The sequence below is a fragment of the Ursus arctos genome, unplaced genomic scaffold, assembly GCF_023065955.2.
Source record: "Ursus arctos isolate Adak ecotype North America unplaced genomic scaffold, UrsArc2.0 scaffold_31, whole genome shotgun sequence".
Taxonomy (NCBI): domain Eukaryota; kingdom Metazoa; phylum Chordata; class Mammalia; order Carnivora; family Ursidae; genus Ursus; species Ursus arctos.
In genome coordinates, this window is record NW_026622997.1 from 4,882,440 (window position 1) to 4,908,967 (window position 26,528).

Below are 26,528 nucleotides of genomic sequence, written 5' to 3' on the forward strand. Positions count from 1 at the left end.
GTCTTTACTTCCCCGGCTACGCAGGAGGGGGCTCAGGACCTGCCCCTTAGGGCTGCCCCACACTCCCGCTCATCCCCTCTCATCGCCCCCACCCCTCCTCCTCCCCTAACTCCTTCCAGGCCAGTCCTTTAACGCCACTTCCCCACCCCCGCCCTGCACCCCGCGGGTGCCATAGCAACACATTTTTCTTAACCTAGTGTCCCATTTCCAACCCTTTCAACAGCCCCTCCCGACACCCCCGCCCCAACCAGGGAACTGCTAGGTATGGTGGGAACACACTGCGTTGGGCACAGGAGGCCAGAAAGATGATCATGACGTAATGGCCCAACTGCTGATTTCTGGTGGCTTCTGGTCCCAATAATCACTGGGTGGTCTGGCTCAGGCCTCATCACTCCTCTCCCCACAGCAGCACCCATTCCCCAACGCCCCCCACCCCCCCCAGCACAAAGGGCATTAATTTGAAATTCAGCCCAGAAACAGGAGATACAGCTTTATTGTGGAAAAGCCAAGTTAGCAGAAATCTGAAGCAAGTAACACAATTACTAAACACAAGTTTAGCCTATCTACTATTTACAATACATAGGGTTTGGGGTTTAACATACACATCTGTAGTGCCCTCCCCTAAGCCTCAGAAGCATTTATTCCCTTCAACAGCAATAACTTCTTCTCTCTGGCCCTGGGCCTGCCATTGGCCACATACAGACACAACTCTTTGGAGCGAAATTCCATCTTGTAATTCCTAGGCACTATCTAATCCCTTCCCAGACTACAGCTCCTACAGAGCATTCTGGGGGCTCTCCTGCTCAGTGGAAGAGGCTTCAGCTGGAGTTGTGAGGAGCACCTCAGGCATGGACTCAGGTGGGGGACCACTCTCTTCTCGGAGATGGCCCTGATAGAGCCGTCGAAGGCGGGACAACTCTCTCTCTGGTGGCTGTTTCCAGCCATACCATGGATACCAGGGGTCACCTGAAACCAGGGTGGGGGCTGGCGGAGTGGCACTCACAGCTCCATGAGAGGTACTGAAGTCAAGGTCCCGAGGTTCAACCTGAGGAATGTGGTAACTGAGGAGACCTAGGGGATTAAAAAAAGAAAGTGAAGGAGGGAAGCAAGGAAGGGTAGTTCGGGTTAAAACAATATGTAAAATGACAGAGAGAGGGAGGAAGGAACTGCTCAGAGCCACTGAGTACGTTTATGCAAGTTCTACCCTGCACAAAGGCAGCTGGCCAAGCGGGCAATGTGAACTGACACAGTTACTGCCGGGGCTCTTGTCCGCCAAGCTGCGCAGCCCCGCACCAGGGCTAGGAAGCTGCATCTGCCTTACCAGGACATGCAGCTTTTCAAATTTCTGCAAAGGTGTCACGGACCCAGGGCCAGAAATTTATACGAAGATATGATCTATCTCTGGCACTGGGACCGATAGTTACAAAAGGGAAGAAAGAGGAAAGAGGATTAAGGGAACAGAGCAACGACAAGGTAAGACACTCAGAAGAGAGAAAAAGGGACAGTGGAATACTGAAAGGAGATTCTTGGGAAGAGCACATTGGGTGCTACCTCCTCAGACAGGCAGAAGTATCTACATCCACCCTCCAGCCCTAAATCACCTTCTTTATGGCTAAGAAAAATGCACTGGGGCCCCGCTCATGCTCACCATGATCTCTGGCTTTCTGGATGGCCTGGGTCAACTTCTTGTGTTGTTTCATACAGACCCCTATAGGGAGAAAAAACTCAGTGCTCATTCTAGAAAGCACAATAATAAGAATATACAACTGCTTCTACGTGATTATAAAGAGCTGGGTTTGCAAAGTTGCTTTACCTAAAACCCTACTTCCCTGACCCCTCGATGGGCCTCAGTTTCCTCATCTACCCAATGGGAAGACTCCTCCCTCTCAGAGAGCTGAGATTAAGACTTTAGGAGGGTCTAGCCACTACAGAAAGGCTATTTAATAGTAAAACCTCCGAGACAGAGAGCAGAACGCAATTCAAAGAACAAGTGTGGTTAATTAAAGATTTGGGTTGGACAATCCACTGAGAAAGATTCAATAAAGGAAGATGGGGCCTCTGATCGGGAGAAGGTGATCTGAGACAGTAGCAAAATAGTCCCTTCAGCTTTTTATAGCTTTACAATGAAGCCCCCCCCTTTTTAAATATTTTATTTGTCAGACAGCACACGGCAGGGGGAGCTGCAGAGAGGGAGAGCAGGCTCCCCACTGAGCAGGGTGACATGGGGCTCGATCCCGGGACCCTGAGATCATGACCTTAGCCGAAGGCAGACACTTAACTGACTGAGCCACCCAGGCGTCCAGCTATAAAACTCTTCTTTAAAACTCCCTAACAAACCAAACTCCACTGATCATGCTGCCATCCGAAAATGGTAGATTCAGATTATTCTTTGCAAATTTATCTTGCTTTAGAGCAGGCGCTGGCAAAATTTTTCTGTGTAGGACCACATAAATTTTAGGTTCTACAAGTCCTACAGTCTCTGTCTAAGCTACTCAACTCTGCCACTGTAGCCTGGAAGCAGTTATAGACAATATGAAAATAAGCAGACATGGCAGTATGTCAGATTTGGCCTGTGGCCTTCATTAAGGAATAGATGTAATCTTGAATTGTTAGAATTATAACTCCAAATTTGGAAGATCTAATTGGATTGTCGATGGCAAAAAGAACTTATAGGACAATTTGCTAGAAAACCTTTTGTAAAAGCAAAGAGACCCTACAGAAGGGAAATAACCACCACTTCTAAGAGTTACATTTAGATAACTCACTTACATAGGTACTTGCTTGTACCTTTTGTCCACATGTGAATATTCCCACGAAGGCGAGATTTCCAAAAAAAGTTCATTCACACTGTTTATGCCTTATGTAAGGGCCACCTGTTGTATGACTGAATAAATGAGAAGTGCTCCAAGAAAAAGCTATTTTGGTGGTGACAAGGACAAGAGGCTAACCTGTGTATGGAGCATGGAAGATGACACCTGTGTGGGCACAGACAAACTGTTCCAAGAGCTTCACGTTCTGTGGAGGAAAGTGGCAGGGAAACGTAAGAGAAGGCAGGGAGAGGAGCAAGACCTTGAGAAACTGGAAGTGCATAATCCCTACACAAGTACACAGATGGCCTTAACTCCTCTGTCTCTCTCCAGGTGCTACCTCCTTCATGTCCGTTTCAGCCCCATCAATTTGCTGCATACATTCTTGAAAACTCCAGCAAACATTTCCCCTTTCTTGGCCTTCCAACCATTTCACATACACACTCCACATTCTGTCACTGAGACTCATGCAGAACCCTCTTCTACAGGGGTTAGGTTCTAAAATCAGCCCTTCATTGGGGCGCCTGGGTGGCACAGTGGTTAAGCGTCTGCCTTCTGCTCAGGGTGTGATCCCGGCGTTCTAGGATCAAGCCCCACATCAGGCTCTTCCACTATAAGCCTGCTTCTTTCTCTCCCACTCCCCCTGCTTGTGTTCCCTCTCTCGCTGGCTCTTTCTATCTCTGTTGAATAAATAAATAAAATCTTTAAAAAATAAAAAATAAAATAAAATAAAATCAGCCCTTCATGTAAAAAAACTGGGGACGGTCAGTTGACAATCCCTGAAAACACCTAAAAGAATATAGTAGATGTTATAATGTGCATGTATAAATATGAATGTATATGACAGCATGCTCTATCTAGCATATATATTACTAAAATCAATTTTATAGGCTTAATTATGTAGAATGACTGCCAGTCAGCAGGTTAATCACAGGAGATAACACCCATGGAAAAAAGGAGATGCACTTGTGGAGTGGAAGAGCAAGCAGAATCATCTGCACTATTCAATTTGTAATCTTTCTCTCTTGGTCATGTAATTCATTCTAAACTGTATACGACTGGTTATGTTCTATCTTTCTTTTTTCCTTAAAGATTTATTTATTTATTTATTTATTTGAGAAAGAGAGTGTGTATGTGTGAGTGAGTGGGGGGCTGAGTCAACCCAGGTGTCCTTGTTCTACTTTTATAACCAATGATACACAGTTGAAACTGAGAAATTATCTATGGGCCCCTTCTACAGTGGCATCAGAAGGGACCTCAGAACAGTCAGACAACCCCATCTGCTGACTGATACAGGAATTCCTTCCAACTCCCCTGACGATCACTCAGCTTCTGCTCTAATACTGTCACTGCAAGCTCAGAAGAGCATTTTTCCCATTATTGTTTTTATATGCTTTTTGAACTCTTTAAAAAGCAAATCCTGTCCTTGCAATAAACGCTTTTTGAAAAATAATTAAATTCTGTATCTTGCTTCATGTATCTGCCCTCCAGACTTAAATCTCGGCATGCCACCAACATGCAATCAACATGACAACAAAATTAAAAAACAAAAACAAAAAAACACCACCTCCAGGGTGCCTAGGTGGCTCAGTCTGTTGAGTGTCTGCCTTCAGTTTGGTCATGATCCCGGGGTCCTGGGATCAAGCCTCGTGTTGGGCTTCCTGCTTGGCAGGGAGTCTGCTTCTCCCTCTCCCTCTGGTCCTCTCCTGCTCATGCTCTCTCCCCCTCACTCTCTCTCTAATAAATAAACAAAAACCACAGAAAAAAACTAACCCAATCTACTTGCTAATAATTGCAATGGATATAAATGAACCTTTGGATATTGCTCTCCCATTAGAAACAGACATTTTTCTGACCTCACAATTTCGACTATAAATTTCATAGGTAAGGGATGAAGATTTTTAGCATGAGCCACAGCAGAGGACAAAAATCGGGAAAGAGGAATTTTTTTTTTTTTTTTTTAAAGGCTGAGGCCCAGAAGAGTCAGTCTTTTGGACCACTTGCTTTATTGTTTTTTTTTTTAAAGATCTTTTTTTTTTTTTTTTTTTGGTGAGAGAGACAGACCACAAACAGGGGGAGCAGCAGGCAGAGGGAGAAGCAGGCTCAGCAGGGATGCTGGGCAAGGAGCCCAATGCAGGACTCGATCCCAGGGTCCTGAGATCATGACCCGAGCCAAAGGCAGACAATCAACTGAGCCACCCAGGGGTCCCAAGAGGAATGTTTTTATACTGCTAGAAAATCAATGCAAAATGGACTGTAGGGGTGCTAGGTTATGAAGAAAGAGGCACCCATGGTAATCTCTTTAGCACTACAAAGAAGCTCCAAATCCTTACCCTGGAGAAAAAAAGTGGCCTTACCCTAAAGTCGACATGCAGCTTGCGATCCCGGCAGATGGGGCAGGGATTCCCAGCAACTTTATCTCTACGCTGTAAAGAGAAGAAACTAGTAGGTGAAGGATGTTCAAAGTCCTGTGAGAAAATGTGTTACTGCCACTGTCACTATGGCATCCACCCCCACTCCACATCCCATCCATGTACCACCTTCAGAAACTCACAATACATGTCTTTCGAGTCCGCTGTGTGGGTATTCCACCTTTGTGGTTTCTACGGTAGTCAGCCCAGACCGGGCGAGAGCCATAGCGGTTCTGGTATTCTGAAATGAAAGACCACAGAAGTTATTCCTGGTGGGAATAGTAATAGTGTCTCCTCTGTCCATTTATTTCAGATCCCACATGATCCTCTCCTTTCCCATTTAGAGGTACCTTCTGAGTCCAGATACTTCCAGGGTTCATTCTTATAAGGGGTTATGGGAACTGGGGGCAAAGAATCTTCCTCAGGGGGGCCTTTGGTGCAAAGAGTCTGGAGGGGAACCTACAAAGAAGACAAAAATTGAGAGAATGAGTTCAAGGAAAGGAACTGATAGTTTCACTGACCACATGTTAGGGACAAGAGGAACATGCCCATTGTACTAATGGAATATAGCAGGAATATATACAGAAAGTAGCATTTTTGTTAGGGTAAAACTGACATCATCACCAACCACTCTTCCTGTCTCTGACTGGATGCTGAAGGAGAAGCTAATGTAAGAGGGTAACTAGGATAGGACTAGGAAGCAGTCTTATTTGAGAAGACACACATGATGTGTTCGTGCTTTTGAAGATGTACTGAAGAAAGGGAGAAGAAAGGAAAAGGGAGAATGTCTAGCTTCTTGGAAGGAAGATGCCTTCCCTGTAAGATGGGGAGAGGATGCATGACAGGTGAGTCTCCAACCCAATCCAACCCTGAATCACTGAATTGCCCAGCCTTATAAAAATTGAAGGTCAACATTCCACAGGTCAGAACAAACTTGAGTCCTAACGCGAGCTTTAAAGCTACCAGGGCTGTTATTAACTGTGTGGTGACCCCTGGCACCACTCTTAGGGAGTGGCAGCTGTGCAAGCTTTCCTATTTCTCCCTACCCCACCGAGAACTTACCTTTCCCTACCAAGAACCTCCAGTGTGGTGAGTACATGAGGCTGGAGGGAAACCTCAATATAAAGGACTAAATTAAGAAGGTCTCATATATACAATGGTAAAACAAACAAAACCCCCACTAATTTACTGAGAAAAAGAGAACTAAGAAAGTGGTCCCCGGGTCGTGAGAACGTATCGTGGCTTTATCGGGAAATAGCTCAGCAGGTAGACGTTAGTGTCCCTCAACTCAAGGACACTCCAGGGCATCGCAGATTTAGACATCATACGCATACTTAAAAGCTGGTTGTGTACGAACAAGAGGCCCAATCCTTCACCTAATTCTTTAGCCGAGTTGGTACCTTGGAAAAGGATATCTCTTTTCCTTTGGCAGGGGATTAAAAATCCGCGCAGTATTGACGGAGGGTGAGGGGAAAGGTGGTGGAAGCAGTGTTGCCTAGACAGCCAAAGCATTATAAGCTCGTGGGAAAGCCTCCGCTCCCGGATTCCCAGCAATGGAACGATGACCTAGAGAAAGTATAACTAAGTGGCGGTAGTACAAAATGTGCTCTAAGGAGTTACCTGAACTCCGTAGGCACCTCTGAAGGGCGAAAGGCTAGGAATGCGCCTGAGCAACGAACGCAATACGGAGGCCGCCATCTTGACGTAGCCCAACGTAGGAAAAGCCGGAAAGACAACTGCGCATGCTCCAAGAAACTGACGAGGGTAGGGCCAAGGGCGAGCCCGCAGCGCGCGAGGCGGCCACGCACTTGCGTCAGGACGGAAGCGTAAAAGGGGGGGCTGTGGGGAGAAGCCAATTTCAACTGCGTCACAATCGAATTCGGCCTCAAAATTGCGTTTTTCCCGAACCAGTCACTACGACTTCTAGATCTCATACTTAGAGCTTGCGTTTTAAGCAATTTTGAAGGGGATTTCGACTGACATCTTCTTAATGCGCATGCGCCGGCCCCGTTCTACCAACCAGGGTGAGAAGTGTTCTCGAGGACGGAAGTGGTGAAAGCAGAGGAAAGGGAGGTGCTAGGCTCTCCGGTCACGCGCTTATGGGGGGGCCCAGGAAGGAGGCGGAAGAAGGTACCGGGGGGGAAGGGGCTGAGCGAAGGTGAAGGAAGGATAACCAATCAGCTAGCGAGTTGTCTTTCGGGTTGGCCAATGAATTCACGCCTCGCGCACAATGTCTCGCGACAAGGGCGTTTCACTAGCATGTTTGGGCGCGTTGGGCGGTGTCCGGGTATAAAAGACTCCGCCCGAGCAGGCAGCCGCCATTCTGGGGTTCGTTTAGAGGTAAGTTTGGGCATTTTGTCGGTTGGAGGGTAAAGTTTTGTTAAGGTCTGTTGGACTGGGGAGGGGGGTAGGCATGGGTTCTGTTAAGGATTATGGCTTATAGAAGGCGGCTGTGTTCGGGATGGGACGTGGAGATGTTTGGAGACGACAAATACGGTACTTCTGGGTGTTCAGAGCAACCCGTATTGATTACATCTTTCTCCCTTGTGTTCCTTTTATCCCAGGTTTGAATTTTCTCGGAGAAAGACAGGCCGGCCACGAGGAAAAAAGAAACAAGCCGCAGCACCATCTAAACCCTTGAAAGGATCCTGAGAGGGGGGAAAGGGAAAACAGCAGCCACCAGCCCAACCACTTGTGTCTTCTGCCCCTTCCCACCTATCTTGCCCACCCCACCAGCCCACGCTGCATGGGACTTGAAATCTGTGGCCGAAGGACCGTCACCACATAACTTCAAAAATAATCAACCACCCACCCTCCCAAACCCACCCAAATTCACTCATCCAGCGTTTACTTTTTTGAAACCACTCAGAACTTTTTTTCTACGACCCCCCTCCCTAAATGGAGTTGGGTGGGGGGAAAATGAATACTGAGTTGGCCTTCATTTTTTTAAGAGACTTTTTGATCCAATGAGGCCCCCCAAATAATTGAGTTTTGGGTCCTGGTTGGTTGTTTTATTTTTTTTCTCCAAAATTTTAACCCCCTCCCCCCTGAGCCCGAGGTGCTGACGTCGCAAAAAAATTGGATAGTAAGTGTCGAATTTTCCAAAACCAGCCTTGCAACAAGAAATCAACGTTTCCCGTTGTGAAACCAAAAATAATGAGAGGAAGAAATGAGCCAATAGAACAAAATAGAACTGGAGAAGGACCAAGCCGGTCACTTAATCTCCATTAAAAAAGGGCCTTTGGTCTAAACAGTCTTGTTCTCCTCTCTCCCCTACCACCTACCTTCCTGCCCTGCTGCAGGAAAGGAGAGGGTGGAGGGAGGGCCAGCAAGTGAGGATTTTGATGGTTAACCCTTGGTAATCCAGCCAATTTCCAGACTGCCAAAGCCATAAGTGTTGCTTTTTATAAGGAGGAATGGTTAACTTCCTCTTGTTAGCAGTCTTCAAAAGGGTTAATGAGCTCACATACAAAAGATGGTGGATCTTGTGGCCCAGAAGTCCCACTTCTTTGTGTGTGAGACAAGCAGGGCGCCTTTCAATTTGCCAGATTAATAAGCAATCTGTACATAAAGATTGCAGGGTAAGGAGATGGGCAGAGAAATAATAGCTGGCTATGACTTTTTAAATGATTGTTAAATCCTCTCAATTTTAATGTTAATTTGCTTGGGGTATATTTGTGTGGTTAAAATAGGTGGCAATCTAGGAATAAAGATTGCAAGACACTGAATTCAGTACAAAATATCTTAGTGCCAGTACATACAAGATAATGGGGAGGTAAAGAATGTTTTGTAATTGTTGCAGGTTGCATAGGTTATTTAAGAGCAAAAATGATTAACATTTTAACTTGATAACGTTTTGGTGGGTGGGAATACAGTCTAATAGGGGGTGGAAAGGTTGGGAAATGTGGAATTCAGGAGTATAATTTTAAAAGCCATTTAGTGCAATTGAATGCTAGCTTTCTAAAAGATTTGTGTCGTTAAAAGGAATTTTTTTCTTCCCTGCTTCAATATGGCGACTTTTCCTTGTCCTTTTGTCTTCCAAGCGGCGTTGCAGGTTGTGTCTTGGCCCATTTTTCTCCTGTCCTCCCACCTCAACCCTATTTGTTGAGAGGGGTCCAAGTCCTCCCCCCTTTCCCTTTATAGGGAAGATGGGGGTGGTCGATGGTAGCAGGTTGAACCTCAATTGCAAATTCAATTCTTACCCGCAGAAAATTGTTCTTTTAAATATTTTAATTGGTTTTATTTTCACAACTCTTACTCAAATTAGGTCAAAGACTATTCAGGATGGGTGCTGGTTTGGGCGTATTTTACTGAAAAAGGGTGTTTTTTGATGTAACTAGCTGCCGGCAGCGCCGGAATAGCTTTTTTAAGTTTTCCTCTTCTCCATTACAAAATGGCGTCGTCCCTGCTTCTTTGTTGTTTTTTCTTCCCCTTTTGCCATCCAGAGCTTAGGGCCGCCCTAGAAACTTGGTCAAGGGGGAGGAGCAGCATGGAAAGGTGATGTAATCAGCTTTCTTCCTCTCCACCCTCTTGAAACTCCACCCCTGAGCAGATGCTTTCTGGACTCCGTGTGCACGCTGCTGCTAGACAGGAAAAGACTTTTTCTTTACAATATCTTTTATAATCTTAAAAGGAAAAAGCTTATAGGAATTCGGTCTTGAGGTTGTCCATCTCCTGGGCCGCTCTAGGTTTTATGTTTAACAATCAGAGCCTGTTGCTTTCATTTTCACCTTCCTTCACTCATCACAACTGCTTGGAAGTTTTCCCCGCTTCACTTGCCAGGGGTGGAAAACCAGTCAAACCAACTATACTTTAAGACTGGGAGCCTTCTGGTGGTGTGTGTGTGAGATCTGTGTGGTGGGGGATAGTGGGAAGGGAGGACTTGTGAAAGTGACTTAAACAGACAAATGTGGCCTAATGACACTGAATTGTGCCATTTCTGCTCAGGAACCAGTCCTTGGGCCTGCATTTGGTCACTTTGTATGATGAGACTGGGGGAGGGTGGCTACTTCAGGACTTCCTTTAAAATCACCCTTATTCCCACCTCTGGGTTTGGGGATAAACTCTTTGTGTTCAGTGCTGTATCACGTTCTCCAGTTGCGTAGCTCCTGTACATTGGTACTAGGATGAGAAGTGAATAGGAAAGGAGGCGGCAGTTGTAAACTCAAGGCAGGGGAATGCGAGCTACGGTGTCTGGTAAGCAAAACCTTTCTGGTATTACATTTCACAACCTTCATTTCTTTTTTCCAAAGAGCCACCTTTTTTGAATTTCTTTTTCCTTCCTTTTAGAAAGAAATTCCTTAAACGCATTAATGGGAGAATAATGTCTTCTTCATTTTTCAACTCGTGCAGTGCTTTTGCAATGGGTGCATGTTCAAGCCATGCCCTATCTGAGGGTGGTGCTGGGTGTCCTGTCCCTTCTCTATCTTCCTCCAACTTTTTCAAAGTCAAATCTTTGTCAGACTTTCCATATACTTTTCATATTTTAAGTCCTGATTTGAAGCATGGAGGTTCTAGGCAGAACGGGAAAGCCATTTTGTACAGCTATCCTCTGGTGACTTGGTGAGACTTCAGGGCTAATTTTCTGCTGGGTACGGATTCTCAAATTAGTTCGTAAACTTCTGCATTGGGTGGGATGGACTCTTCCACATGTCTATTGACCGCAAGTTTTTTATCTTTTAAGCAGTTTGCTATGTGCCTCTGCAGCATACCTTCCTTGGGAGCTGAATATTCCACCCATTGGGGTTCCTGATCTCTAGTGAACAGGGGATCAATAAAGAAGATCTTCCTTAACATGGGAGATGGGGGAACAAGGTCTTCTAGGGAAACCACATCCATCCAGAGAAACTCGGAGAACCTGATCCTTGTAGTTTGTGACCAGTTATATTCTGGAATCCTTTGCTGGGGCTGGGGGGTGATTTTATATCCTCACTGAAAGGCAAATAAGGTTTTGGGGAGATCTCTGTACCAGGTTTTCAAAATGAGTTTGAGGGATAGGGGCTTACAAGTTAGGGGAGGTAAGACCTCGTGCATCACCTGAGAGTCCTAAGTCAGTCCACCGAGTCATATTAGGACATAACCTCAAACACCAGGAAAAGAAGGGAATGTCAGGGGTCAGGTACAAAGCATTTTCATTTCCCGAAGTGCTAAGACTTCTCAGACTCCTTCCTCCTTTATTATAAGAGTGTTGTGATTGTTTTTAAAAGGGCTCTGATTTGTGTAGGGATTTTGTCCTGAACCAATTAAGTTCTTTTTTCTTGGTGGTGGGTATGGAAGAACTTTAGCCAAGCTAGATATTTTTCACCATGTTAATTCAATAACCCTCAAGGAAAACTCATTTCGGAGGCAGGAGTTGGTGTCACTTAAGAGCTTTTAAGTTTCTCTCGGGTAAGAAAGGTAGAAAATTCCTCAGTACTGCTCATCTCTGCCTGCCAAATCCTCCATAAGAAGGAACACACAGCTTAGGGCGAGGTGGAGATAAGGCTGGAGTTGTTCCCCCCCTTGCCCCTTCTGTATGTTCTGTCTTCAAGGAAATTAAAAGCAAACACACCATGCCCTAGATTATTTTTGGTTCCAGAAAGCTTCCTCAAGCATTCGTTCCAGGCTCCAGATAGGACTAGGTAATGTTGACACTTGGTTACTGCCCCTCCTTCCCTGGTCGCTCGTCTGCCTTTTCAGCTGGAGGCCTGTGCCAGGAATTAGGCTCTTCCTTTCCGCTTGGGTGCCTTGTAGCTTCTTTCAAAATGTACTGACTTCAAAGTAAGGACATTTGGCTGGAGTCCTTAATTTTAAATGAGTCAAAACTAATTTGCCTGTAGGAAAGCCATGAGAAAACCCATTTACGTTTTGTCACGATGGGTACTTGTGAGATGAAACTTAGTTCTATTAATTGTATTTCTGAAACATAAATAATAGGAAAAATACTAGTGGAAAATGAATATTTAACGTTTCTGCTTTGTCTTCTAGCTTCCCCTGACTATTCTTGCTTGTGAATGGGAATGAAAAAGTTGTCCCTGGGTCCCATTCCCAGCAGAAGCCACTGGACAGAATTTAGCTTTGTACTCATTGGTCTCTTTCTGGGGATGGTTCTTCTCTCCTCTCCCACCCTTTTATTTGAAGAGGAACATTTAAGCTCAGGTGACAATTTTTGAGCTTCTGAAGGAAGTAGGGGTAGCAGTCCTGTTGGCTCAGCTCGTACTTGGATATGCAAAAGGTAGTTCTCCAAGGTGATGTATGTCGACTCTGGGTTTGAATCAGTCGGGTCAGCAGTATTTGGCCTGGTGGGGGCGGTGGTGCTGGTTTGAAGTGACGTTAATTTAACTGAAGTCTTTTTGTCAAATTGTGTATATATTGTGGTTGATGATTATGTATTTGGATTCACTCGCTGCTTTTCCAATCTCCAATAGATGGCAAATCTGTTTTATCCCTTTGTTGTGTCTATGTATGTATCTCTCGGTACAGTGGCTATCACTTCATGGTGTCTTACTACGTGGGAAAAATGCCTTTCTCCCCGTGTCTGTCTCTGTAAGAATGCGCACACTTCGGTGGATTTGGCCCACGGGCTTCTGGTCTTCCTGGCGCTCTGCTTCAGTGTTTTGCTCCGGCCTCAGGTTACAGCTGTGCCTGCACAGCTGCAGCCAGCTCACCCAGATGTGCTCACCTCTCCGCAGTTCAGCCCACAGGTTATGATCTCAAGAACCAGCCTCTTCCCTGCTTCTGCTACTTCTTCCCTAGGTGGTTAGGACCTATCTATGCAGAAATTTATTGGCCTTTTTGTTGGCAGGACTAAAAGGTTGAGATTGTTAGGCTTGTTTTTATTTTTTGATTTGTAGAACAAATTTTTGTTATTTTATAAGAAACTTGTTCTCTTTTCTGTACAAAACACAGCTTGTAAAACACTGATTTTCCTACCTTTCTGCTGGGATCAAGTCTGTTACCTGTACTATAAGCAGGAGGCAAGAAATTGTTTCCTCCTTGCCTCCTTTCTACCCAGCATTAACCTCACATTCCCAACGCAAGTATTACTGAGGTGGCTTTCTTTTTCGATTCTCAGAATCCTGTATTCAGAGGCATAAAAATCCCGGTCAGAGCCACATTGATACTAAATTATCTTGGGTTTTGGCCTAGAAATTGCTTCACAGGTTATCCCATAACAGCAGTTTGGCTTTTAATGAGCTCCTTTTCTAACCTGGTCTAAAGTAACTACTTAAAATGTAATGGCATTTTTCCAGCTTCTAGGTTTAGTCCATTCTTTTTGGCCCCATGGTTTCTAATTTCAGTCCTTCGTTTTGGGGATCTTGGATGGTGGTGTGATTTTGGAGAGGAGTAGTAATCAGATTCACACCTTTGCTTTTGAAATCACAAACCAGTCTTCCTCTTAACTTTAAAACAATAAAAATTTGTGCAGTATTTGGTTAATGAGTGGCAGTTCTGTTCAAGGCTTAGGAGTGCTGCTTGATTTCCTTTATATCCATTTGTCTCCATTTCTAGGAGCTACCCACAAATCTCTTGAGAGAAAGATTATGTTTTCAAATTTTTATCACCTCCCACTTTAACTGATTGTCTCCTGGTGCAAGCAGAGCATATCCTGCCGCTTGAGGTGATTATGACTCTTAATAGACTAAGGTAAAAAGGAACTAATCTTAGAAGACATTTAGCCCAAGTGTCCCAAGATTGTCCCAGTTCTTACCAAGCTATAGGTTTTTTTTTTTTCAAGCCAGTTTTATCAGCAGCTAAGGAGAAACAGGACCTAACAATAAGCAAAAATACCTTGTTGAGTGTTTTGTTATGGGAACTTGACTCAGCCCTAATACAATTTATTGAAGTTAAGCTATCTAGAAAGGATGTAACTGGGAGGAAGAGAGAAAGGTGTGCTGCCCAGTCCTCCAGTCTAATTGTCTTTCCATTCAGTCCTGTATTCAGCCTTGCCAGGGCTTTTTTTCCCTCTGGTAGTGGTTTGTGTTGACTTTTTCTTATCTAGAAAATGGTGAGTGTAGTTGAATATAGGTTGAATAACTAGTCACAAAATTTTGTCAACTGTAGAAACAAAATTTATTAAAGGGTACAGTGGGACTGTCCTTGCCACCCATTTATTCTGTGGGTTTATTTTGTCCTTGTCTCAGAAACCTCCATCATGGGTTCGGGTCCCATAGATCCCAAAGAGCTTCTCAAGGGCCTGGATAGCTTCCTTAACCGCGATGGGGAAGTCAGGAGTGTGGATGGGATTTCCAAGATCTTCAGGTGAGTCTGCCTATCTTTGGGTTCATTGTGTGTAGAGGATATTGTATATTGTAATGTGACTAAAGCAGACAGGAATGAGTGTTTCTGGAGGGGAAAGAGAGTGGAATAAGATTGGTATCCAATAATTTTAGAGTAAGTGATAGGAAAAGGTGATCCCTTGGTTCCTCGCCATAATGGGATCTGGGTTTGGATATCCACAGTCTTGAGGAAGTCATGCTTTGGAAGGAAGGGAGGAGGGGAGCCAGGTGACAGAATTCTTGGTTCTGTTTTAGGTCACATTCCATATACCCAAACTGCTATTTTCCTTCAGGGATCCTCCAGTTTGCCAGGGGAAGGCAAAAGACTGAGCCAGTCCTGAACAGGCTACGAATGGACGGCTGTTAGTGCTAGGATTCTTCACCAGGAAGCGGAATCAGTGTGTCCTGTGGGTTAGAGCAGCAGTGATGCTCACCTCCCCAGATCAGACACTTCAGTGTCTCCCCAGTTGTCTTCCATCCTCTCATGGGATTCCATTTCACTCTGGATCCGTCCCATCCCCTGAGGGGCTTGTGTGACCTTCCCACTCTGTGGAGAAGTCCCAAGTCATCAGGGATTTTTAGGCACTGCTACCGATCAGATACTTCTGCTGAAAGAAGAGGCTCTTGCTCCATTTCTAACCTTAATTTCTCTCCTACAGCCTGATGAAGGAAGCGCGAAAGATGGTGAGTCGATGCACTTACTTGAACATTCTGCTGCAGACCCAGTCACCAGAAATATTGGTCAAGTAAGTGGGAATCTGGGTGGCTGGGCTGGGAAGATGTACTTAGAAGGTGGGGGAGGGGAGGCCTGGGGTTCCTAGGTCATTGGTGGGGGAGTAGGAGTGTGGGATGTGGCACTCCGAAACCCGGGAAGGGTGTTACAGCTTCTCCTACCTGCCTGCAGGTTCATTGATGTTGGTGGCTACAAGCTTCTTAACAATTGGCTGACGTATTCAAAGACAACCAACAACATTCCCCTCTTGCAGCAAATTCTGCTGACCCTGCAGCACCTCCCGCTCACTGTGGACCATCTCAAGCAGGTACCTTAAGTCTCTACAACACTAGTGCTTCCTTTTTGCTTTAGACTAATAGATAAAATACACGGACTCTGATGCGGTTGCACTCTTGGGCCTGTGCAAGAGAGGGGTAGAAAAAATAGGAATTTAGTATCAGAAGACTTGGTTTATGTCTGTGAATAGGTGTGTGATTGGGGCAGTTCAGGTATTTGAGCCTCAGTTTTCTTGTCCGTCGTTGGGAATGATTGTACCTACCTACGGTGGTGGTTTTAAGGATTGAGTAAGATTGTGCCCACAAAGGTTTTGTAAATGGTAAAGTAACTACAGTAGTGGTGGTCGCAGCTGGGGACTATTAAATTGTGGGCAGGGCGCGCAGCTGGCTCAGTTGGTGGTGTGTGCGACTCTTGATCTTGGGGTTGTGGGTTTGAGCCCCACGCTTGGGTGTAGAGATGACTTAAAAATAAAATCTCAACAAAAAAATTATGCGTGGGTTTGTGCAGTTCCTAACTCCGAGAGGACTCATTTTCCTCCTTGTACTTAACCTCTCTCCCCATCTCTCATAGAACAACACAGCCAAACTGGTGAAGCAGCTGAGCAAGTCAAGTGAGGATGAAGGTAGGGGCCAGCCCTCCCCCGACCGCCCCTTCAGTATCTTCACGCCTCACTCCCATCCTCTAACTGTTGTGACACTCCTTCCTACCTCACTTTACTTTCCTCTTTCTTTTAAAAATTGAGCCTTTCTAACCTATCCCCTTTTCCTGTTCTCAATTTCGAATGGGATTTGTCCATTTCTCTACTACCGAATGCAAGTAAGACCCCATACTTTAACGAGAAGCTGATTCTTAGTATCTCTTGGTGTAAAGGGTACACACTTAAAATTCTTTAGAGAAAATAGTGTCATCCTAGAGAGTGTAATCATTTCCTTTTGTTTTTCTAAATAATTGTAGCACATTCTGGGACCTTCAGTGTGGGTTTTCCTAATAATAGACATATAGTTCTACCAATAAACACCTTCCTTTAGGACATGGGCAGAAAGAATCCTGACTGCTGGAGTAGATCATAGCTTTGATAGCAACAGAGTCATTCTTTTTCTTAATACAAAGGGTATTGGAGCCCTTGGCAAGGGCCACAGACTTCTGGCTTAAAGACAGGCTCTGGCTCCAGGAAGTCGCAGCCTTTTCTTCAGTGAAGAAAAGGGTTTATACCCAGGGTATGGGTATAGACCGCTAGCGCAAGACGCTAGTATCCCACAAGTGAGCAGTTTTCTAGCAGAGCTAATCCCCTGATCAGGATACAGGGTTACTCTTTTGTCTAAAGGGAATGGTGTGCTAGGTCCTTTTGGAAAGAGGCTTTGGCATTTGGTGTTTAAGGAGCATGTAGGCCTGGGTAAGCCTATCTGAACTTCCTTTAGCTATAGGAGAAAACACTGGGAACATTTACCAAGATAAAGGGTTTACACAGTGTGTAAGTGAAAAACATTCTCTAGCTTTCCATTCTTATAGTTGTATTAATTCTCGGTTTTAGGTCCTTTTAGATACTGAGCACTTCTGTTTTTGTGATATTACAGAGTATCTTGAATAATAATTTGTAACGTAACACATATTACAGAATTTCCTATTAAAACATTGCTCATCTCTTTTGTTTCTTCATTGTCAGGTATAGTGTTCCTTATTTTCCAGTTGGCTCAATTGTGCTGCCACCTTTGAATATAGATTTAACTGTGTTCTGTGCTTCCTTTGAATACTGAAATTTGTATATTCCTTATAGACCTTAAAGTCTCACTAGACCATAGTATCAATTGGTCCAAGAAGATTGAGGCTATCCGTGTGTTGGGGATGCACTGGAGGTTATGTTGCCTTAAGTATAGAAATTGCTAGTTGTGTATTTGAAAAGTTGAGGTTTAATGTTCTCAGTAATCTCATTATTAAATGAGTCTATAAGTGGAAATGTTGGCAAGAGGATCGGTGCCATAGATAAGAGATGTTATATGCCAAGTGTAGATGGCAAGAGCTGTTTTTTTCTGTATATTTAGAAACACATTTTGTCCTTTATCTTTAAATTCTCTGACCATCTTTTTTCTCTAGATAAACAATGCCTTCCCCATCCCTAAAGTGGTCTGCTTTAAGCTCTTCGCCTTTGCTACACTTAATTGATTTTTGTTCAAGCCATTATCACTAGTAGCATTCTAGGAAGAAAAGGTGGCTTAGGAAATCTTTTATAAGATGGATCTAAATCTGTCTCCTTGAAACTTTGTTTGCTTTTATGACAACATGGAGTAATACTGTTCTTAGCTTTTCAGATACTTGAACCCTGCCTGCCTTTGTCCTGATTTTAGTTTCTATTCTTCGAATACATGGTTAGCAAAAGAGTATTGCCACTGGCTTCATTCTGCTGCTCTCTAGCTTTCTGAATCTGATCTTTATGCTGCTGTGTCTGTGAAGGAGGATTGAAAATTTTCAAGTTACAGCAGCCACATGAGATACATGTAAAACAACTGATGGAGTTTTTATAATGTCCTATATAGTTTTTATAATGTACTATATTTTGTAACGTACTATATATTAATGTAGCCCCCCCCCCCCCCCGGTTGGATTGGAATAGAAGACTATGTGATTCATTGTTCCATATTGAAGAGTTTGGTTTTTGAGCCTATCTCATGTTCTTAAAACTCTCGGTTACTTTTTTTGTTACATAGATTTTCACAGTATATCTTTAAACATCTCTATTTTCTGTTATTGGAAGAATAACTTGTTTAGCAACTTAGGCATTTCCCCTTATACTCTCACCCTCAGAGCTCCGGAAATTGGCTTCAGTCCTTGTCAGTGACTGGATGGCTGTCATCCGCTCCCAGAGCAGCACCCAGCCTGCTGGTAAGCTCCTTAGTCTTTTATCCCTTGTATTTAGTTCTTTCCCAGTGGGGCATGGCCTTCAGTGCCTTTAGCCTCTGACCGTCCTTCTCTTTAAGTAAAATTCTTTTCTGCTTTGTTTTTTCATAACAGAAAAAGATAAGAAAAAACGTAAAGAAGAGGGAAAGAGTCGAACCACCCCTCCTGAGCGACCCTTGACTGAGGTGAAGGCTGAGACCCGAGCTGAGGAGGCCCCAGAGAAGAAGAAGGAGAAGCCCAAGTCTCTCCGAACCACAGCACCCAGTCACGCCAAATTCCGTTCCACTGGTAGGGCTGTTGGCTGGTCTCGGGAGGGTCTGTGGGCAGACGTGCACCTAGGACCTTGTAGTGGAGTAGCGGGTTTCTGATGGGCACACATCCGGAAGAGGGAGCATTAGTGAGTGAAGCTTGGGCTGGATGAAGATTTAGGGTTGGGCCAGAGAGGAAGAGTTAAGAGAGTGGGAGTGAGTTCGACCCCAGCAGCATGTTTCTTCCCACAGGGCTAGAGCTGGAGACCCCGTCTTTGGTGCCTGTGAAGAAGAACGCCAGCGCAGTGGTGGTCTCTGACAAGTACAACCTTAAACCCATCCCCCTGAAGCGTCAGAGGTACGGACCCCGTCCTGGGTTATGTCTGTGGGCATGAGGGAGCGAGAAGGGGCAAGTCAGAGCGAGTCAGAGACGTTGACGGTTCCTCTTCTGACAGCGCCGCAGTTGCTCCAGGAGATGCTGCGCCCCCTGCAGAGAAGAAGTACAAGCCACTGAACACCACCCCGAATGCCACCAAAGAGATCAAAGTGAAGATCATCCCACCACAGCGTGAGTCTGAAGTGGGCGCTTCCGGAGCAAACCCGCATGGGAATGAACGTCGGGGAGGGGGAGGGGTGGGTTTCTTGGCGTCGTAACTAAGTTTGCTCCTCCGGAGCTCCCCTTTCATGGGATTCCGTAGAAGTAAGTTTAGAGATGAGGTGTGGAGGTGCGCTGTTCAGTGGCTGATGAGGGTTCTCGCGGCTTCGGGATATTCTGTCCTGTCCACGGAGGGTGGCTTCTTCAGTTACCTGGGCTCTCAGTTGATTCTCAAGGCCTTAAGTTGCCTGCCTTTAAAAGAAAGGGCACCCGGCTGGCTCAGTTGGAGGAGCGTGAACTCTTTATCTCCAGGTCGGGAGTTCAAGACCCACACTGGTTGTAGAGATTACTTAAAAACAAAATTAAAAAAAAAAAAAAAAAAGAATAACAAGAATTTCTTATGTGAATCCAGCATATGCTTCCTGGTCACCTTGAATTTTGTCCTCAGTTGGGGCAGGGTCTCCTTTGGCCCATTTCCTGCCCAGGCTTTGTCTATGGGAATAGGATTATGAAAGAGGTCTGATGATTTCCATTGTATGCTTTTTCCTTTTGTAGCTATGGAGGGCTTGGGCTTTCTGGATGCCCTCAATTCAGCCCCTGTTCCAGGCATCAAAATTAAGAAGAAGAAGAAGGTGCTGTCACCTACAGCAGCCAAGGTATGAGCCCTGGGCTGTAGGTGTCCGTGACAGGGTGTCAGAAGAAAAGTGAAAGGAAGGGCTCAGCAGCCAGGAGTGGTTGGGGAGGACAAAAGATGTGGGCTGGGGTGGGGGTGGTGGAGTGTCCGCCGTATGAAAGACGGAGTCTGCCTTTACAGGAGCTCGTGGGGGGCCCTGTCCAGGACCCTGGACGGGTGGGGGTGGTGGAGTGTCTGCCGTATGAAAGACGGAGTCTGCCTTTACAGGAGCTCGTGGGGGGCCCTGTCCAGGACCCTGGACGGGTGGGGGTGGTGGAGTGTCTGCCGTATGAAAGACGGAATCTGCCTTTACAGGAGCTCGTGGGGGGCCCTGTCCAGGACCCTGGACTCAATTGCCTTACCTTAACCTTGGCTTTCACGTCAGCTCATTAACTTCTTTTTCTTTCACAATAGCCAAGCCCATTTGAAGGGAAAACGAGCACAGAACCAAGCACAGCCAAACCTTCTTCCCCAGAACCAGCACCTCCTTGTGAGGCTATGGACACAGACCGCCCAGGCACCCCAGTTCCCCCTGTTGAAGTCCCAGAGCTCATGGATACAGGTAAGTCTAGAAATTGGTTCAGGTTTGGGGGTTTCTAAAAGGAAGGACTTGTGTCTGAAACCTCTCCTGCTTACAGCCTCTTTGGAGCCAGGAGCACTGGATGCAAAGCCAGTGGAGAGTCCTGGAGATCCTAGCCAACTGACCCGGAAAGGCAGGAAGAGGAAGACTGTGACGTGGCCTGAGGAGGGCAAACTGAGAGAATATTTCTATTTTGAACTGGATGAAACTGAACGAGGTTAGCGGTCAAGATTCTTGTGTAGTAGGTGGGTATAGAGAGTTTAAAAAAGACTTGGTTGTGTTTACTTCTTCTCTTTTTTCTTCTTGCCAATAGTAAATGTGAATAAGATCAAGGACTTTGGCGAGGCAGCTAAGCGAGAGATACTCTCAGACCGCCATGCGTTTGAGACGGCCCGGCGTCTGAGCCATGACAACATGGAGGAGAAGGTGCCCTGGGTGTGCCCGCGGCCCCTGGTTCTGCCCTCACCCCTTGTCACCCCTGGAAGCAACAGCCAGGAGCGATACATCCAGGCTGAGCGGGAGAAAGGAATCCTTCAGGAGCTCTTCCTGAACAAGGAAAGGTGAGCAAAACAGGGTTCACATCTCGGGCATGAACCAGGTTTGTGTTAAGTGCTTGGACTCCTGGGGGGGACGTGCCCTGTGGTATTCAGAAACGGGTGAAGACTAGGAGGGAATGTGAGGGCTTGAATAATTTGACTGTCATTCTTTTTTTTTTTTTTTTTCCATCACCTGTGGCATTCCTGACAGTCCTCACGAACCTGATCCTGAACCCTATGAACCTGTACCCCCGAAGCTCATCCCCCTAGATGAGGTGAGCCCACGCTACGTGCTGATGGAGGTTGTGATTGATATTAATGTGTCTTTTGACATTTCATTTCCATTTCAAATGGAATGTCTCTTTATTCTTTCAAAGTTAGTCCTGATTGTTCTCCTGTTCTTGCAGGAGTGTTCCATGGATGAGACCCCGTATATTGAGACCCTGGAGCCCGGGGGAGCTGGTGGCTCACCTGATGGGGCAGGTGGCTCCAAGTTGCCTCCTGTCCTGGCCAATCTCATGGGAAGCATGGGTGCTGGGAAGAGCCCCCAGGGTCCTGGAGGAGGAGGTATCAATGTCCAGGAGATCCTCACTTCCATCATGGTATGAGCCTGCCTTCCTCTTTTCCCCTTTCCCTGGAATCTGCCTCTCTTTTTGCCCCAGTACGTGTCTTCTCACTTACCCCCTGATCTCTCTCTTCTCTCTCACAGCTCTTACCCTTGCCCTCTGTTGATCTTGCTCTTTACTCATCTTGCCTCACAGGGTAGCCCGAATAGTCATTCCTCAGAGGAACTCCTGAAGCAACCAGACTATTCAGACAAGATCAAGCAGATGCTCGGTAATCCTCAGGGCCAGCCTGGGGGAGGAGGCCTGCTGTGGAGTGGGGGCAAGCGGGGAGTGGTGAGCAGGGGTATTGCTGCTGGGTGGGAGGGGAAGACTGGGCAGAGCGTCGCTCTGCCAGGTTGGTCTGAGAGGGCCGGGGAGGCGCACCTAAGTAGGCAGTCAGGCCGCTCTTCTAGGGTCCTCTGGCTCTACTTTTTTTTTTTTTTTTTCTTTTTTTCTTTTTTTTAAATAGTGCCACATGGACTATTAGGCCCTGGTCCAATCGCCAATGGTTTCCCTCCAGGAGGCCCTGGGGGCCCCAAGGCCATGCAGCACTTCCCCCCTGGGCCTGGGGGACCTATGCCAGGTAGGTGGTAAGTGAGAGGTTGGAATGGGTTTACCTGCCTAATTGCAGCCTGGTAATAGTGTAGGATTGACCCAAAGGTGGGAGGTGGTTTAGGCTGGGAGAGGCCGTCCCTGAGCATAACAGGCAGCTGATACTGTCTCTTTTGTTCCCTAACAGGTCCTCATGGAGGCCCTGGTGGGCCAGTGGGTCCTCGTCTCTTGGGTCCCCCACCCCCTCCACGAGGGGGTGATCCCTTCTGGGATGGCCCGGGTGACCCCATGCGGGGTGGCCCAATGCGGGGGGGTCCAGGACCCGGTCCTGGACCGTACCATAGAGGCCGTGGTGGCCGAGGAGGAAATGAACCCCCTCCTCCTCCTCCCTTCCGGGGGGCCAGAGGAGGTCGCTCTGGGGGAGGACCCCCAAATGGACGAGGGGGCCCTGGTGGGGGCATGGTTGGAGGCGGTGGGCATCGTCCACATGAAGGCCCTGGTGGGGGCATGAGCAGCAGCAGTGGACATCGTCCCCACGAAGGCCCTGGCGGTGGCATGGGTGGAGGTGGGGGACATCGTCCCCACGAAGGCCCTGGCGGTGGCATGGGCAGTGGCAGTGGCCATCGTCCTCATGAAGGCCCTGGCAGTGGCATGGGTGGAGGCAGTGGACATCGTCCCCATGAAGGTCCTGGTGGAGGAATGGGTGCTGGAGGTGGACATCGCCCCCATGAAGGCCCTGGTGGGAGCATGGGTGGAAGTGGTGGACATCGCCCACATGAAGGTCCTGGACATGGGGGGCCCCATGGCCACCGGCCTCACGATGTCCCTGGTCACCGAGGCCATGACCATCGAGGGCCACCACCTCATGAGCACCGTGGCCATGATGGCCCTGGCCATGGAGGAGGGGGCCACCGAGGGCACGATGGAGGCCACAGCCATGGAGGAGGTGAGAATGGTTCCTGCTCGCTACATGGTTTCTGGTGTCCCATGCAAGTTTGGGGGGAGCATCGCTACCGTGGGTGTGCTAAGCCAGATATGAAATCACCCTATTTTCAGTATGCCTGGCAGTTGCTACCCTTTGCCCTTCCCTCAAATCCATAAGATTCCGTGTCTCCCTGAAAGTTAGTTTTCAGGATGCTATGGACGGGGTGGGGATGGGGTGCAAGGGTGGCATCAACCTCTTAGCCGTGTTCTAACGATCCCACCGTCATTCCCACAGACATGTCAAACCGCCCCGTTTGCCGACATTTCATGATGAAGGGCAACTGCCGCTATGAGAACAACTGTGCCTTCTACCACCCGGGTGTCAACGGGCCCCCCCTGCCCTAGGGGCCACCTCCCTGCCCCACCCACACACACCCTGGGGACTGCAGCCTTGCTCCTTCCACCCTGTTATGGCTTCTGTGAGGCCCACATTCCCCGTCCCCAGCTGATGAGGAGCCGGCCCCCTCAGTTCCCACCTGCTTGGGTTTCTGGGGGTTTCTGATCACTGGTGCGCATCGATGTACATACTTTCCTCCAGTCTGGGGAGGAGAAAGACTGGATACGTTCTGTACCCTGGACTGCTGAAGAGAAGACCCAGTTGGCTTCATTTTTTGAGGAGATTTGCCCTATAACCCCACACCCCTTTCCAGTATTACCCTTTATGCCTGAGAACCTAAAGCTGGTTATTCTGGAGAACACCTCTACTCTCCTGTTGTGGGTCCTCCACATGCACACACAACTGACGCGGGATCAGCTGCACTTAACGAAGTCATCCCAGCCAAGTTCATTCTTCTCATGGGGTGGGGAGATGGTAGAAGGGGTATTATATATCCCACTGCACTGAGCGGGCTCAATCAGGCTGGATTTGAGTTCTCGAATACATCCTCCCCACTTCTGCCCTGACACAGGCTTTCCATTGAGTCCTTTCTCAACTAAGACTGTGCAACCTTCTGTGAACACCCAAGTCTGCATCATGGGTCCGCTAGGTTCGGTGGTGGTCAGTTCATGGCTGCATCCAGTGGAAGTTGTAGCTGGCGTAGGTGAGGCTGCTGGTGTTGGCCCACCCTTGCCTGCAGCTCATTCTGGAAACTTTGTAAGACCCTTCAGTGAGACCAGCTTTTCATCAACTTGCCTGGCCCGCCGGGCCCGACTGTCACACTACATGCACTGCCCTCGGAGCCGGCGCACTCTGCCCCACCTGGAACCTTGTGGGTGTGAGGCCTCTGGCTCCCTGCCCTGTCAGCCACCTCCGAGTCCCCCCAGGTGCCTTCCTGGGTGGGCGCCGCAAGCTGACGCGCCCTTCCCCAGCCCTCTCCTTCCCAGGTCTCGGCACCAGTTGTTTTCTATGAAAACAGTGGATTGGTTGGCTTTTGTGCAGGGTCTTGGGTTAGAGCCACGATGGATTTGAGGGATGAGTTTTTTCTTTTTTCTTTTGGTTTTGTATATTTTGTACATTAATAAACGGTGGAAAGAGAAGCAGCTTATTTAACCCCTAGTGTGTTTGGGCTCTTTGTTTAAAAAAAAAACCAGCCATTGTCTGCTGTCTTACGTACATTAGTACAGACCTCTGGAATCTGTTATTCGGTCCCTTTGGGGAGTTAACATTTGTTCTGCTGTGAGGTCAGTATGGGTATTAACTGAAATACTGGCAAAGGGAAGTTTTGAACATAAGACCGCAGGTAAAGAGTAAGTGCCATGGGCCAGCACTCTGCGCAACCCTTGGGACCTAGGGCAACAGCTTTTCACGGGCCGTGGACGTTCATTCCACCTGTAGTTGAACCTATCATGCCTGCGGGGTTGCCTAGAGAAGGAATTTGTGTGGGAGGGGGGTGGTGGAAGGAGCAGGGAGAGTGGAAGGAGGAAAACTCCCAAGAGCTGTTTCTGGGGAAAGAAAAATGGGTGGCTCCTTTTAAGAGCAGTTTCAGTGGACAAAGTGAGAAGAAAAGCAGTGTAGGCTGCTCTTCCCCCCAAAAGCGGTTCTGCAGAGCGGACGCCGCTAGGCCTGATGATGATGTTGGATTCTTGAGGACAGCTGGTGGGGGTTTCGTTGATAGAGTAAGGTCTTCGGGAGACAGGTTTTGGAAATCAGAACATAGAGGGATAGGATTAACTTCAAACAGGAATTTCTGCTATTCTTGAAACTAGAAGACGACAGTGCATTTTGGGGAGGAAGGTAGGCGATGACGGCATGGGTTAAGACGAGTGGTCTTCAGTGGCGCCTCGTTGGCTCAGTAAAGCATGTGACTCGATCTCTAGGTTGGAGTTTTGAGCCCCATGCTGGGCATAGAGATTAAAAAAAACCCAAAACTACAAACAGCTTATTTGGGGCACCTGGCAGGCTCGATCTCGGGGTCATGAGTTGGAGCCTCATGTTGGGCACAAATTAAAATCATTTTAAAAGAGTTTTCAACCTCTTAACATTTATCAGGATCATCTGAGGGGCTTCTTAAAAGGCATGGGGAATGGGATCCAGCAAAGTGTCTGATTCAGTAGTTCGGGGATGGATCCCGAGATCGTGCATTTCTAACAAGTTCCCAGGTGTTGCTGATCCTTGCTGATCTGGAAAGCACTGAAAACATATTGCCCTGGAACACAGGTTTCTTGGCTGCTGTTTCCAGGGTTGGCCACAGGAGGGCAATAACCGCCTAAATTTCACAGCCTCATTTTAGCAAGGCCAGTGGGGTAGCTATTTTTATTTTCCCTTTGCCCAGCCTGCCGAGACGATGCTCAGTCTGCCTGTAGCGGCTCTCTGCACTTAGGACCTGGGAAGAGCAACTAACCTAAGGGCCAAGGTAAGAGGTAAAATATGAATGAAGTCGTGGTGCCTGGCTGTCAGTGGAGGATGTGACTCCGGACCTTGGGGTTGTGAGCTGGAGCCCCACGATGGGGGTAGAGATGACTTAAAGTTTAACAAAGTTAAAAAAAAAAAAAAAAAAAGGCAGTACCCAGCTTAAGTGGAAAAAAAATGAACAAACATGCCATGACCTAGCGGGTCATTCTCTGACTTCTTTCTATCTCTGGCATCAGGCCACAAGAACTTTTAAAGAGAACTCAAAAGTGTTTTCTCTTTTAAAAATGAGTTCAGCCATTTTTCTTTCAAATTCTCCATGAAAATCCAAAGTAACCTGTTATTTATTTTTTTTTTTTGGACAAGGCTGACCATCTACATTTCAGCCACTGACCCATTTCTATGCCTTCACCAAGTCCCCACAGGAACTTCTCTCCGTTTCAGCTGGTCTGTTCTTTCTGCTCCCATCCTCCCTGCCCCCCAAATAGGCTTTCTGCTGTAGACATTCTTTGTGAGTCCCTCCCCAGGCACACCAGTTCCATCTCCAATGCTGGGTCCTCATTGTTCTAGTCCTCCCATTCCTACTCTTGG

General features: G+C 47.0%; 2 protein-coding genes across 5 annotated transcripts; one reads left to right on the plus strand and one right to left on the minus strand.

Moving 5' to 3' along the window:
- Positions 1-475: 475 nt before the first annotated feature.
- On the minus strand, positions 476-6,970 carry MRPS18B (mitochondrial ribosomal protein S18B). Its single transcript, XM_026511336.4, has 7 exons — positions 6,839-6,970; positions 5,569-5,677; positions 5,362-5,459; positions 5,165-5,233; positions 2,949-3,015; positions 1,649-1,708; positions 476-1,071 (listed from the first exon to the last, which is right to left on the minus strand). Exons 1-7 carry the CDS (start codon positions 6,914-6,916, stop codon positions 776-778), a joined length of 777 nt encoding a protein of 258 aa, XP_026367121.1. The 5' UTR covers positions 6,917-6,970; the 3' UTR covers positions 476-775.
- A 565-nt stretch (positions 6,971-7,535) lies between these two features.
- Positions 7,536-24,638, plus strand: PPP1R10 (protein phosphatase 1 regulatory subunit 10). Of its 4 annotated transcripts, none has more exons than XM_057305024.1 (20): positions 7,536-7,558; positions 7,783-13,817; positions 14,341-14,458; positions 15,135-15,221; positions 15,380-15,515; positions 16,055-16,106; positions 18,284-18,361; positions 18,491-18,664; positions 18,877-18,982; positions 19,080-19,192; positions 19,775-19,875; positions 20,307-20,454; positions 20,531-20,689; positions 20,786-21,032; positions 21,220-21,283; positions 21,416-21,610; positions 21,770-21,845; positions 22,083-22,196; positions 22,353-23,111; positions 23,385-24,638. In XM_057305024.1, the coding sequence occupies exons 3-20, from the start codon at positions 14,352-14,354 to the stop codon at positions 23,492-23,494; spliced, it is 2,826 nt and encodes a 941-aa protein (XP_057161007.1). In that variant the 5' UTR covers positions 7,536-7,558; positions 7,783-13,817; positions 14,341-14,351; the 3' UTR covers positions 23,495-24,638. The 4 variants fall into 4 exon arrangements, with proteins under 4 accessions (XP_057161007.1, XP_026367119.1, XP_057161006.1 ...); XM_026511334.3 differs by having other exon boundaries at positions 7,783-8,303; XM_057305023.1 differs by having other exon boundaries at positions 7,553-13,817.
- Positions 24,639-26,528: the final 1,890 nt, after the last annotated feature.

Coding starts and splice junctions, on each gene's coding strand:
- MRPS18B (XM_026511336.4), bottom strand. CDS start 6,916: ATGGCGGCCTCCGTATTGCGTTCGTTGCTCAGGCGCATTCCTAGCCTT. Junction 5,678..6,838: donor GAGGTGCCTACGGAGTTCAG/GTAACTCCTTAG, acceptor TCTTCTTTGTAG/GTTCCCCTCCAGACTCTTTG. Junction 1,709..2,948: donor CTTCCATGCTCCATACACAG/GTTAGCCTCTTG, acceptor TTCTCCCTATAG/GGGTCTGTATGAAACAACAC.
- PPP1R10 (XM_057305024.1), top strand. CDS start 14,352: ATGGGTTCGGGTCCCATAGATCCCAAAGAGCTTCTCAAGGGCCTGGAT. Junction 15,222..15,379: donor TCACCAGAAATATTGGTCAA/GTAAGTGGGAAT, acceptor ACCTGCCTGCAG/GTTCATTGATGTTGGTGGCT. Junction 20,455..20,530: donor CCCAGAGCTCATGGATACAG/GTAAGTCTAGAA, acceptor TCCTGCTTACAG/CCTCTTTGGAGCCAGGAGCA.